This window comes from Lytechinus variegatus, chromosome 2 (genome assembly GCF_018143015.1).
Source record: "Lytechinus variegatus isolate NC3 chromosome 2, Lvar_3.0, whole genome shotgun sequence".
Taxonomy (NCBI): Eukaryota; Metazoa; Echinodermata; class Echinoidea; order Temnopleuroida; family Toxopneustidae; genus Lytechinus; species Lytechinus variegatus.
Genome location: NC_054741.1, coordinates 49,537,486 through 49,548,047, shown reverse-complemented (window position 1 = coordinate 49,548,047; position 10,562 = coordinate 49,537,486). Strand labels below are relative to the sequence as shown.

At 34.5% G+C, this 10,562-nt stretch overlaps 1 protein-coding gene across 2 annotated transcripts in view; it reads left to right on the top strand.

Moving 5' to 3' along the window:
* The window catches only part of LOC121408255 (calcium-binding protein LPS1-beta-like), a 25,178-nt gene extending 14,616 nt beyond the window's left edge, over positions 1-10,562 (top strand). Inside the window, exons 10-11 of one of the 2 annotated variants that reach the window (XM_041599655.1) lie at positions 1,266-1,381; positions 9,523-10,562. In XM_041599655.1, coding sequence (XP_041455589.1) covers positions 1,266-1,381; positions 9,523-9,572 — 166 coding nt within the window. In that variant the 3' untranslated portion in view covers positions 9,573-10,562. Of the gene's footprint in view, positions 1-1,265; positions 1,417-9,522 lie in introns of those variants that run through there. The other variant, XM_041599656.1, reaches the window with a different exon arrangement.

The window sequence follows — 10,562 nt, the reverse complement described above, 5'->3', positions numbered from 1 at the left end:
CAAACAAAAGATATACTTGGCGCCCATGGACTATCAGGGTAAAGAAAAGCTATACTCCAGCAAATGATGCTACCTTGGATTAGATGTGAAAGCCTTTCTCAAGAGTAGGTTGTTTGGTACTTTATCCCAGCCATGGCGGTCACTGGCTCCAAATATTCGAACTATATTTTGCAGCGCTTGCTCATTTAGAATGGCTTTTGCGGGGTCATTGATAAAGTACAAAAGGCTGGTTTAAGAGTGTCATTCAAAACTTTGTCAATAAACATGATAAATCATGAATCACTATGACAGTAACATCTTATTATTTCTCAATTTATATGCTCTGTAGTATTAGGAATTATCCAATGATAAATTAAATTATAGTTTTTCAACTTTAATTTATTTAAGCAATTGTTCATTTCATTCTTATATGGACCGTGCGCAATTTTTCCCCGCTAGTACTTGTGTACCAAAAGCGAGAGGCCAGTATTTACCTAGCCGTAACCATGGTAACCTTTTTTATGAATATGTCTATGCGAATGACGATATATAATAGTGTTTATTTTTGTCAGACTACGCCTCATGAATATTAACGGCACGAAACGTTGGGACATCAAGTGTAATTTCCGACTAATCGAACGGCTCGATTGATGCGGCTCAAATCCTGCAGTCGAGTTTACGGATACAGGTTCGAGTCTCGCCTAGAATGATTTTTCAAAGAAATAAAAAAGAAAAAAAATGAGGCAAGACACTGAAAAAATACATGTACACAAGATGTGTAGTCTGATTCAAATCCTCCAAAACAATCGGGTGCACAAGTACTGATGGAAAACATCCCAACCCCTATCTTTAGTGCTATCCTTAAGCGCATAAAGGCTCTCTGGATGTGAGTGATATGTGCTATTTCAGCTACGTTAACGTTAATTATTATTATCATTATTTCCATTGTCCACAACTTGATGTTCTGTTGGTATATCAAACAGCAACCGGACTTCTTCCAGAAATCTAGGGGTATTGTTCTATATTCTATCAAATAGGCCCTATTCTTATTGTTCACGTCTCTTCCCAATTCAAGACCTTCCGTAGGATATGAGCTGTTCCAATGTCTTGAATTGAGAAGAAAAGTTATTATTATTATCATCATTATTATTATCCTTATTATTATTATTATTATAATTATAACTAGTATTTAGTTATTACTATTATTATTACTTATTATTATTGTAGTTATTATCTTTGTATTTTTAAATCATTATGTTATCATTGTTTTATCACTTCCACTGTAGTCCTGAAGAGATGGTAAGCGGAATCAAAGAAATTTATGCTAGCATGGTCGACTCTGAGGTCGCTAAGTTAATCAAAGAAGCAGATTTTGATGGAGATGGCTGCGTCGATATTTGGGGTGAGTTTATTAAAAAGTAAAAGGTCAAAGAAATTGCGCTACTAAAATTCTCATTTTGATATCAAATTTGTATATGTATGTGTATATTTATGTTTTTTTAAAGTAATTTTCTTGTTTGCATGTCTATACCAAAATTAGCAACAATGACAATCTATTTTCAATTGTACGATACAAAAATTATGGGCGCCTCTTTTCATGTTCTGTTTTCGTGTCCACGATATTGATTTTGCTTATGCTTAATCTTGTTATTTTCCCACCTGTATGGAGTATCGTTATATTTCATCACTTGCATTTCTTATTATACTGATTTTTTTCTTTGGGCATCTCTCCAGTAATTATCAATGATGTATCTTCACTGTCTTTGCTCTCTGACGCGTTCGTCCGCTCTGCCTACGAAGATTTCTGCTAAATCATGTAAATGCTGCCCTCTCTCGAACCTTTATGAATTCGTTATTTGTTTTTACATGTATGTGTTTTTGTTTCTCTGTATGTCTGTTACTTATTTGTTCCCACACATGACCTTTTATCTAAAAGGGATGGTCCAGGCTGAAAGTATTTATAGCTAAATAAATAAAGTAGAATTCACTGAGCAAAATGCTGAAAATTTCGTCAAAATCGGACAACAAATAGCAAAGTTATTGAATTTCAAAGTTTAGTAATATTTTGTAAAAACAGTCGTCATGAATATTCATTAGGTGGGCTGATGATGTCACATCTCTACTTGTTCTTTTGTATTTTATTATATGAAATTAGGTTTATTCAAATTTTTTCCTCCAAGAACTAGAAAAATTGGATTGACAACTGATTATTGCATTAGACATGTTAGATATTTATTGCTGCAATTTATTTTATCATAAGGGAGACATATTATTCACATAAGTATGAAATAATGAAAAAAATATGATTTATGTAATAACATAAGAAAACGGAAAGTGGAGATGTGGTATCTTCAGCTCGCCTAATGAATATTCATGACGACTGTTTTCACAAAATATTGCTAAACTTTAAACTTCAATAACTTTATCATTTGTTATCCGATTTTGATGAATTTTCAGCGTTTTGCTCAGTGAATTCTACTCTATGTATTAAGATATGAATATTTTAAGCCTGGACCAAACCTTTAATTACTCTTCTTTCATTAACTCAATGCCGAAAGTAGTAGTGAATGTTGAGACGCTAACTATACTTCTGTGAATACCTACGCCGTTTTATTTGAGTAATGATGACCTCTCCATTAATTTAAATACGCCTAGTAATTCAAATGGCTACCCTCAGGTTAATTCGGCGTACAACCACTTTATAGCAAACAACATTAATGCATCATTAGAACTTCTTGATTTCCACACTGATCATGATTTAATTTAATCCTTCATCAGAATACATCACTGAACTTCAATTAAAAAAACACTACTAGACAATTCTCCAAAGATATTTTTAACTTAGTTAGAAATCCATTGTTGGTGTACAAATATGTTTTTACATTAGGGGATTTCAATATCGATATATTGAAGCATGACAGTAACAATACTGCCCATGAATTTCTTGAAACATTTTTGACTTCTTCATATTTGCCATTAATATTTGCCAAAAACTAAATACACCACATATAAGAATACTTTAACCAAAACAATACGTTTGGCAAAGAAAATATATTTTACTGATCAAATAATTCTGTATAATCACGACATTCAAAATACATGGAAAGTTCTTAAACAAGCCATGAATTTATTCAGTAACAAGCCCGATATAACTGAAATTAGGTCTAACGGTGATATTATAGGAGATCCTGAAAATATAGCTCATATTTTTAATGACTATTTTTCATTTACAGGAACTAAAGCAAGGTTTCCACTTTGGCGAGTTGGAGTTGCGAGTCATACGCGAGCTGCGTGAGCTCTAACTTGCCTTAACTCGCACAAGCTCGCGTGAAATTTACATTTTTTTCTGGAATTTGCTCGAGTGACAAAAGACTCAACATCGAGTTCACTACGCTCTCTGTACGAGTGAACCGAGCGCAAAACGAGTCAGACCGAGCTTAGTATGACGTTTATACGACTTAAAGCGAGCTATAAACGAGTTATCAAGATTTTGTTACGAGTGATAAGAGTTTCATACGACCAAGGGGCGGGACATGCACATTTTTGGCACTCAAAGATGGATGCCGGCGGCGGCGTCAACACCAAATCTTAACCGAAGGTTAAGTTTTTGAAATGACATCATAACTTAGAAAATATATAGACCTAGTTCACGAAATTTTGCCATAAGGTTAATCAAGCATTACTTAACATCCTGATTGAGTTTCAGGTCACAAGACTAAGGCCAGAAGTCATTTGGGGTCAATGAACTTTGACCATGTTGGGGGAATCGACATCAAAATCTTAACCTACGGTTAAGTTTTTGAAATGTCATCAGAACTTAGAAAATATATAAACCTAGTTCATGAAACTTGAATATAAGGTTATTAAAGTATTACTAAACACTTTGCTTGAGTTTCATGTCACATGACTAAGGTCAAAGGTCATATAGGGTCAATGGACTTTGGCCAATTTGGGGTATTTGTTAAATTACCATTATAACTTTGAAAGTTTATTAATCTGATTCATGAAACTTGAACATATAAGTCTCATTGAACATCCTGTGCGAATTTCAGGTCACATGTCCAAGGTCAAAGGTCAGTGAACTTTGGTGATCGATGTTTGGGTGATCTGTTGAATTACCATCATAACTTTGAATGTTTATAGATCTGATTCATGAAACTTGGACATAAGAGTAATCAAGTATCACTGACAAGTCTTAGGTCACATGATCAAGGTCAAATGTCATTTATTGTCAATGAACGTAGTATTGTATCATTACATGAATGATGTTTTGTGAATAATTTTATAGTAGTTTTCAAAGTCAGCACTGCTGCTATATTGAATCGCGTGATGTAGGTGAGATTGCTACAGGCGCTCCACTTGGTCCTGGTCTAGTTTGGTGTCTTGTTATTTTACCTGGCTCTGCTCGTCATTGGCCTCCTCTTCCGTTTCAATTGTCTCTTCCTCCACTTCTTCTACTTGTTTGAATTACACCTTGTTTGAATTACATCTTCTTTCGAAGTTTCCCGACCTGAATGGCCACAATTAACTCTTGGATCTTTTGGGTCGAGGCATATTTCTCTCCTTATTTGTTGGTAGTTGTAATAATGGAGTGACAACGGCCATTTTAAAAGTACGTGTACATGCGTGGGTCAGTTAAAATGTGCTCTCACTTTAAAATGAACTCCTCAAAAAAAGTTTGGAAATCTGACTTTGATCGAAAATCCCTCCTCGGTTTTAGTAAATATCAATAAGTAATCAATATCAATGAATAGATCATTAATCTCTTTTAAAATTGATACCCTACATGATATGATTATGGTTCACATGGAGGTGCAGTGCCTTTAAATGTGGGGAAAGGTCAAAATTCAAAAGTTGCAAAATGACACAATATTGAAAGTCACTGTTCTTTTCTTCCATGGTGATGAGTGAGTTTCCCAGCGGTTTCTTTTGTTTTCATGCACCTTAACCATGTTAACATCAACATTAAAATAGAATCAAACACACCGCTGCACAAGCAAACACAACAAACAAACCAACATAAACCATAACAAAACATAAGAAATGAAGAAGCAGGGGCTTGATTTGAATGGATTTTCATGACTATTCTGCTAGTTTTGCAGCTTTTTAATTCAGACTTTATCCAACACTTTTGAATTTTGCTCTTTTTTGATGGCATAATCTTAACAAGCATGTTATCATTTTAAAGAGAATCAACTGATCTTTTAAAAGATATCAAATATGCATTGTGTAAAATTTGGAATTGGGAGAAATTAATGGCAAAATTCAGATTTCCTAACTTTTTTGCTCGTTTTACAGCTTTTCAATTCAGACTTCATCTAGCACTTTTGAATACTACTCTTTTTGTAATGGCATGATCATAACAAGCATGGCATCATTGTAAAGAAAATTAAATGATCTTTCAAATGATGTCAAATATGCATTGTGTAAAATTGGGAGTTGGGAGAAATTAATGGTCAAACTCAGATTTTCAAAAAAAATTGAGGGGTTATTATATATAGCAAAATGGATATTTATCACTCAGCTGGCATGTAAATGAGCACTCGCAACGCACTCTGAATAAACTCATACGAAACTCGCTGTAACTCGGGGGTGCTCGAGCAAAAGTCGCGTTAATCTCGTGGGCACCTCCACTTGACTCGTAAAACGATCGCAATACTCGTATCTCGCTCTTGAGAACTCGGAACGCACTCGCGTATACTCAGATGTGGCGAGTCATTACGAGTAATTACGAGTTTATCTCGAGTTTTTTACGAGTAATTGCGAGTTCTGCGAGTATATAACGAGTTAAGGTGAGTTCAGCACGAGTTACAGCGAGTTAGCAAAATTTTTGAACATGTTCAAAAATTTTGAAACTGCTCACGACTTCAAGGAGAGTTGTCCCGAGCTTGAACGAGCTCCGCCGAGCCATGCCGAGTTGTCGCGAGTTATCCCGAGTTTCATGGAGAGCTTTATGCGAGTTATCGCGAGTGCCTCATTTTGGCAACTCGCTATAACTCGCCAAAGTGGAACATCCCCCTTCAACAAAACACTTTCATGATTACCTGGGTACACCTAATATAGTTCAATATTTTTCACTCCCGTAGTCAAAAAAGATATTACTGATATTGTATCTAATTTGAATAATAAAAAAGTCCTGGTTATGATGATGTCAATAACTTTATTTTAAAAGGTATAATATCTGAAATTGTCGATCCTTTGACATATATTTTTAACCTTTCTCTAACATGTCTAACCTCTGGTCAAGTCCCTGATCGCATGAAAATTGCTAAGGTCATTCCATTGTACAAAAAGGTGACAAGTTAAGTGTCAGTAATTATTGCCCAATATCTTTATTATCATCCTTGTCAAAAATTTTAGAAAAAGTGGTTTATAGCAAAACAATTTTTTTTAAATCTCACGATATTTTTTCTAACTTTCAGTTTGGATTTAGAGAAAAACACAACAAAGAACATGCATTATTGAATTTCGTTGATAAAGTGGCCCACGCTTTTGATAATTGCTCACATTTAGTCGGCATTTTTCTGGACTTCTCCATGGCCTTCGACACCATTAACCATGATATCTTATTACATAAACTTTCTCATTATGGTGTGCGCGGGAAGGCCTTGGAGTGGTTCAGAAGCTACTTGTCCGACAGACGTCAATTTGTATCTTTGAATGGTCATACATCCAACATGCAATACATTAATTGTGGAGTCCCGCAAGGCAGTCTGTTAGGCCCTTTATTATTTATTATTTATATTAATGACTTTTGTAAATCATCTGATATCCTTTCGTTCACTCTTTTTGCAGACGATTCTAATATATTTTATTCCCATAAAAATCCATATACCTTAGTAAATACTGTTAATAATGAACTTTTAAAAGTCACACAATGGATAAGATCCAACAAATGTGTCTCTTAATATACTTAAAACTAAATATATGCTATTTAGCGATTCCATTGATACACTTCCCATGGACATTGTTTTAGATGACTCTAATCTAGAAAGTGTCACATTCATTAAATTTCTCGGTGTTACAGTTGATAATAAGCTTTCCTGGAAATAGCACATAGATTGTATATGTAAGATTATTACGCGAAATATTGGCATTATCAGTAAACTGAAATATCATTTTTCGTCGTCATCACTTTTAATGCTATATTTTCCCTGATCTTGCCTTTCTTGAATAATGGGATACTTGCCTGGGACAGCACCCACCAAACCATTTTAGATAGACTGTTATTACTGCAAAAGAAGTCCCTTCGTGTTATTCATAATTCAGCTTTTCGTTCTCACACTGACCCACTATTTTTTGATAGCAAATTGCTGAAGATAAGCGACCTATACTTATTTCACTTAGGACAATTTATGTTTAAATTTGACAAAAACACACTTCCACGTGTATTTGATTCTATGTTTCCTCTTAATCGGTCTTTCCAAAATTACCCTACTAGGCAATCTAACGAATTTCATTTACCCCGTTTTAGAACTTTATTGGCAAAGAGTAGGGGAAGGCGGGGTAAGTTGAGCATAGGGGCAAGTTGAGCCACCAGCCCCAGGCCAATAATGAAGGAGTCAGACATTGTGGTGGTGTCATGTATTGATGACCCATAGCATAACCCCTAACCCCACCACATTGTTTCCAACTTTGAAACAAAAACTAGTTTTTTAGAGGGAAAAATATGAATATCAGCCAAAAAAGTAAAAAAGAGTGTGAAATAGATAAGTGCTTTATAAACACACACGTCTTTAAATATAATTAAGACATGATAACAACATTATTAGTCCAGGTATGGATCTTCATTCTTGTAATAGTCTTTTATATGATGGATGCATAATAAAATGTGTGGATACAAAATTATCGCACTAAGATCGGGGTGGGGTAAGTTGAGCCAAACAGCATGGGGCAAGTTGAGCCATGGTAATTCCTATGGTCATGTATCTTAAAAAACAAACAAACCATAAAAATCGATTGAAATGCAGGCTGAAAGGAGCAAATTTACATGACTGCTTTTTTCCTTTTACAGGATGTTAGTATTTATAGAGAATTAGCAAGTGAAAAGACTTTAAACAAAAAATTGACATGCTGGTTCTCCCCCCATACATTTTGTACATAGTTTTTGTGGCTCAACTTACCCCAGAAGGTGGCTCAAACTTACCCCATATATGGGGCAAGTTGAGCCATTTGACATCGTTTTTTTTCAAAGGTCACGATGACTTTCAGTGTGGGGATAGAAAGTTATTTATATGTGGAAAATATTTCAGAAGAATTAAATTTCAAGGCAAGGTACTTATTTCGACAAGATTATTAATCATATCAATTCTAACATGCAAAAAGCAAAAACTGTCACAACTTACCCCGCCTTCCCCTACATTTATGTTCGGTGGCCCTAGATTTTGAAACTCCCTCGACAATGACATAAAAAACGGCCCTTCCATACATTCTTTTAAAAGAAAACTGAAAAACTTCTTACATCCTACCAATTCAAATTCCCGCTCGTTATCATCTCCTCTCAGACTTCAAGTTATTCTTATTAGTCTTTATCATTTTGTTTTATCCTCTTTTCGGTCGTAATTTGTCCTGATTCTATTTTACGTTTATTTCTCCTTTTGTCGTCCTGTTTTGTTTTTTCCATTTTTATTATTTTTTTTTTTCGTTTTTTCTTCTGTGAGTTATCCTGTTCTTTTTAATGTATTCAGTAAATCTCCGTAGGCAAATAGCAACCATTGCGTCTCTCTTTCTCCCTCTCTCCTCTTTTCTCTTCCTTTAGGGGGTTCACATTATACAAGCTATGCCTTTGAGTGAATCCCCCATTTTCACAGATACTTTTCTTCTATCCAAACTATATATTATAATTTGTCTACAAAATATTTTGTATTATTTTTATATGTTATCATGATTATCATTAATGTATTGAAAATATTTGTTATATTTTCTGAAAATGGTTTGTATCTATATTTATGTTATTTCTGTTGGAAATAAATCTGAATCTGAATTTACTTGCACAATATGGTCTGGTATATAAGCGCTCATGAGCTGCGACACTGGTAGATGTTTGAGCTGTAAATATTGCCAATGCTTGCCAAATTGAAAGCTATGGTATGATTATGAAGAGAGGAGTAACGAGCCAATTTTGAAGGGGACCATGCTGATGACGGCGTATTGGGCAAAATTTCTAAAATGTAGCGAGAAAACGTAGCGAGCGAGCAAAAACTTTGACTCTCTTTGATACAAAAATCTAATTTTGTGATAGATTTTGACGCAATATTTAGTAAATAATATCACATTTCATCTTTTTCCTTTCTGTTTCCTTCTTTAGCTTCTCTTTTCCAATGGTCGTGAAAATATTTTGGGGTCCGTGGCAATAATGAAACGCTTTTATCTTTCAACTCGATCCACATGTTACAACTTTGTTTTGTTTTGTATAATTAGTTGGAGTCAAGCTGTCATTTTCATCTTGTCTTTTTTTTGACCGAATTATATTCATGTGAGGTTATGAAAATCAATCCACATTACGTTTCTATTTATTTATTATTTCATCTTTCTTCTATACAGAATTCCGCAGAAGGCTTCTTCTCCAATTGCCCTTTGAGAATTTTGAATAAAATCAACAGTCTTTACCGGCCCATTTACCTTGGATGTGCCGTCTTCTTATAGGAACAGCAAGACAAAATTAACTTCTTCTGGACAAGGGTGACAAGAATTAGAGATTCCTTACAACAACATGATAAGAAAACATCCAGAAATTATGTCTCAATGTCATCCTGAGTTGAATGATCGTGTTATCTTGTTGCTTTGTTGGAAAGAAACGGGGGGGGGGGGGGGAGGCTGTGAAATATCAGCTAAATTTGAATATTGTGACCGATTGATTTTTAAGAGACAAGTGTGAATAAGAGCATCTTCTTCACGCAATATTTTCGGATGATATTAGATTGTGTGGATACGATTATGCAAGGTGTTGCTATATAGCATCCGCCTCCGTTACCATGGTTGCGTTCAATTTATTCAAGTGGTATACATGCGACACAACAAATAGTTTGATTATACTAGTCATGTAATCAATTTTGTTTACACACGCACCGAACACATCGTTTGGACATCATGTACAAGACAAAAAGAACAAAGAGTGACTATTTTTAGCATTATATTATATACGCTATAGATTCTATTGATTATACGCAATTATATTAATTTGAATATTATATGTACCAGAGTTTATATCATAGAAGTATATGAGAGGTCCGTACGATTCTTTTAGACAAATGTTATGTACTATCGTGTTGCTGACTGAATTAAATAAAGAATGTTACAAGATAGAGATGATTATCGAAAATGCAACCCATTTTGCATTTAGGTTGATGCAAAAAAGGCATATATTATACATATTCAATGAACAGCACATTTTAACCCAAACATAACATTTTATATCTCACTTTCTTTAAAACTTCCCTTTTAATGACAGTACCAAGTTTAATAATCCCCAATGTTAGCTCTGCATTTAAGGAGTCGGGACATAGTATTGGGGCTGTTTAGGATGTGTATGTCATAAAAGTAATAGAGGGGGTGGTTGAATAAATTCATGGAGTATATTAAAA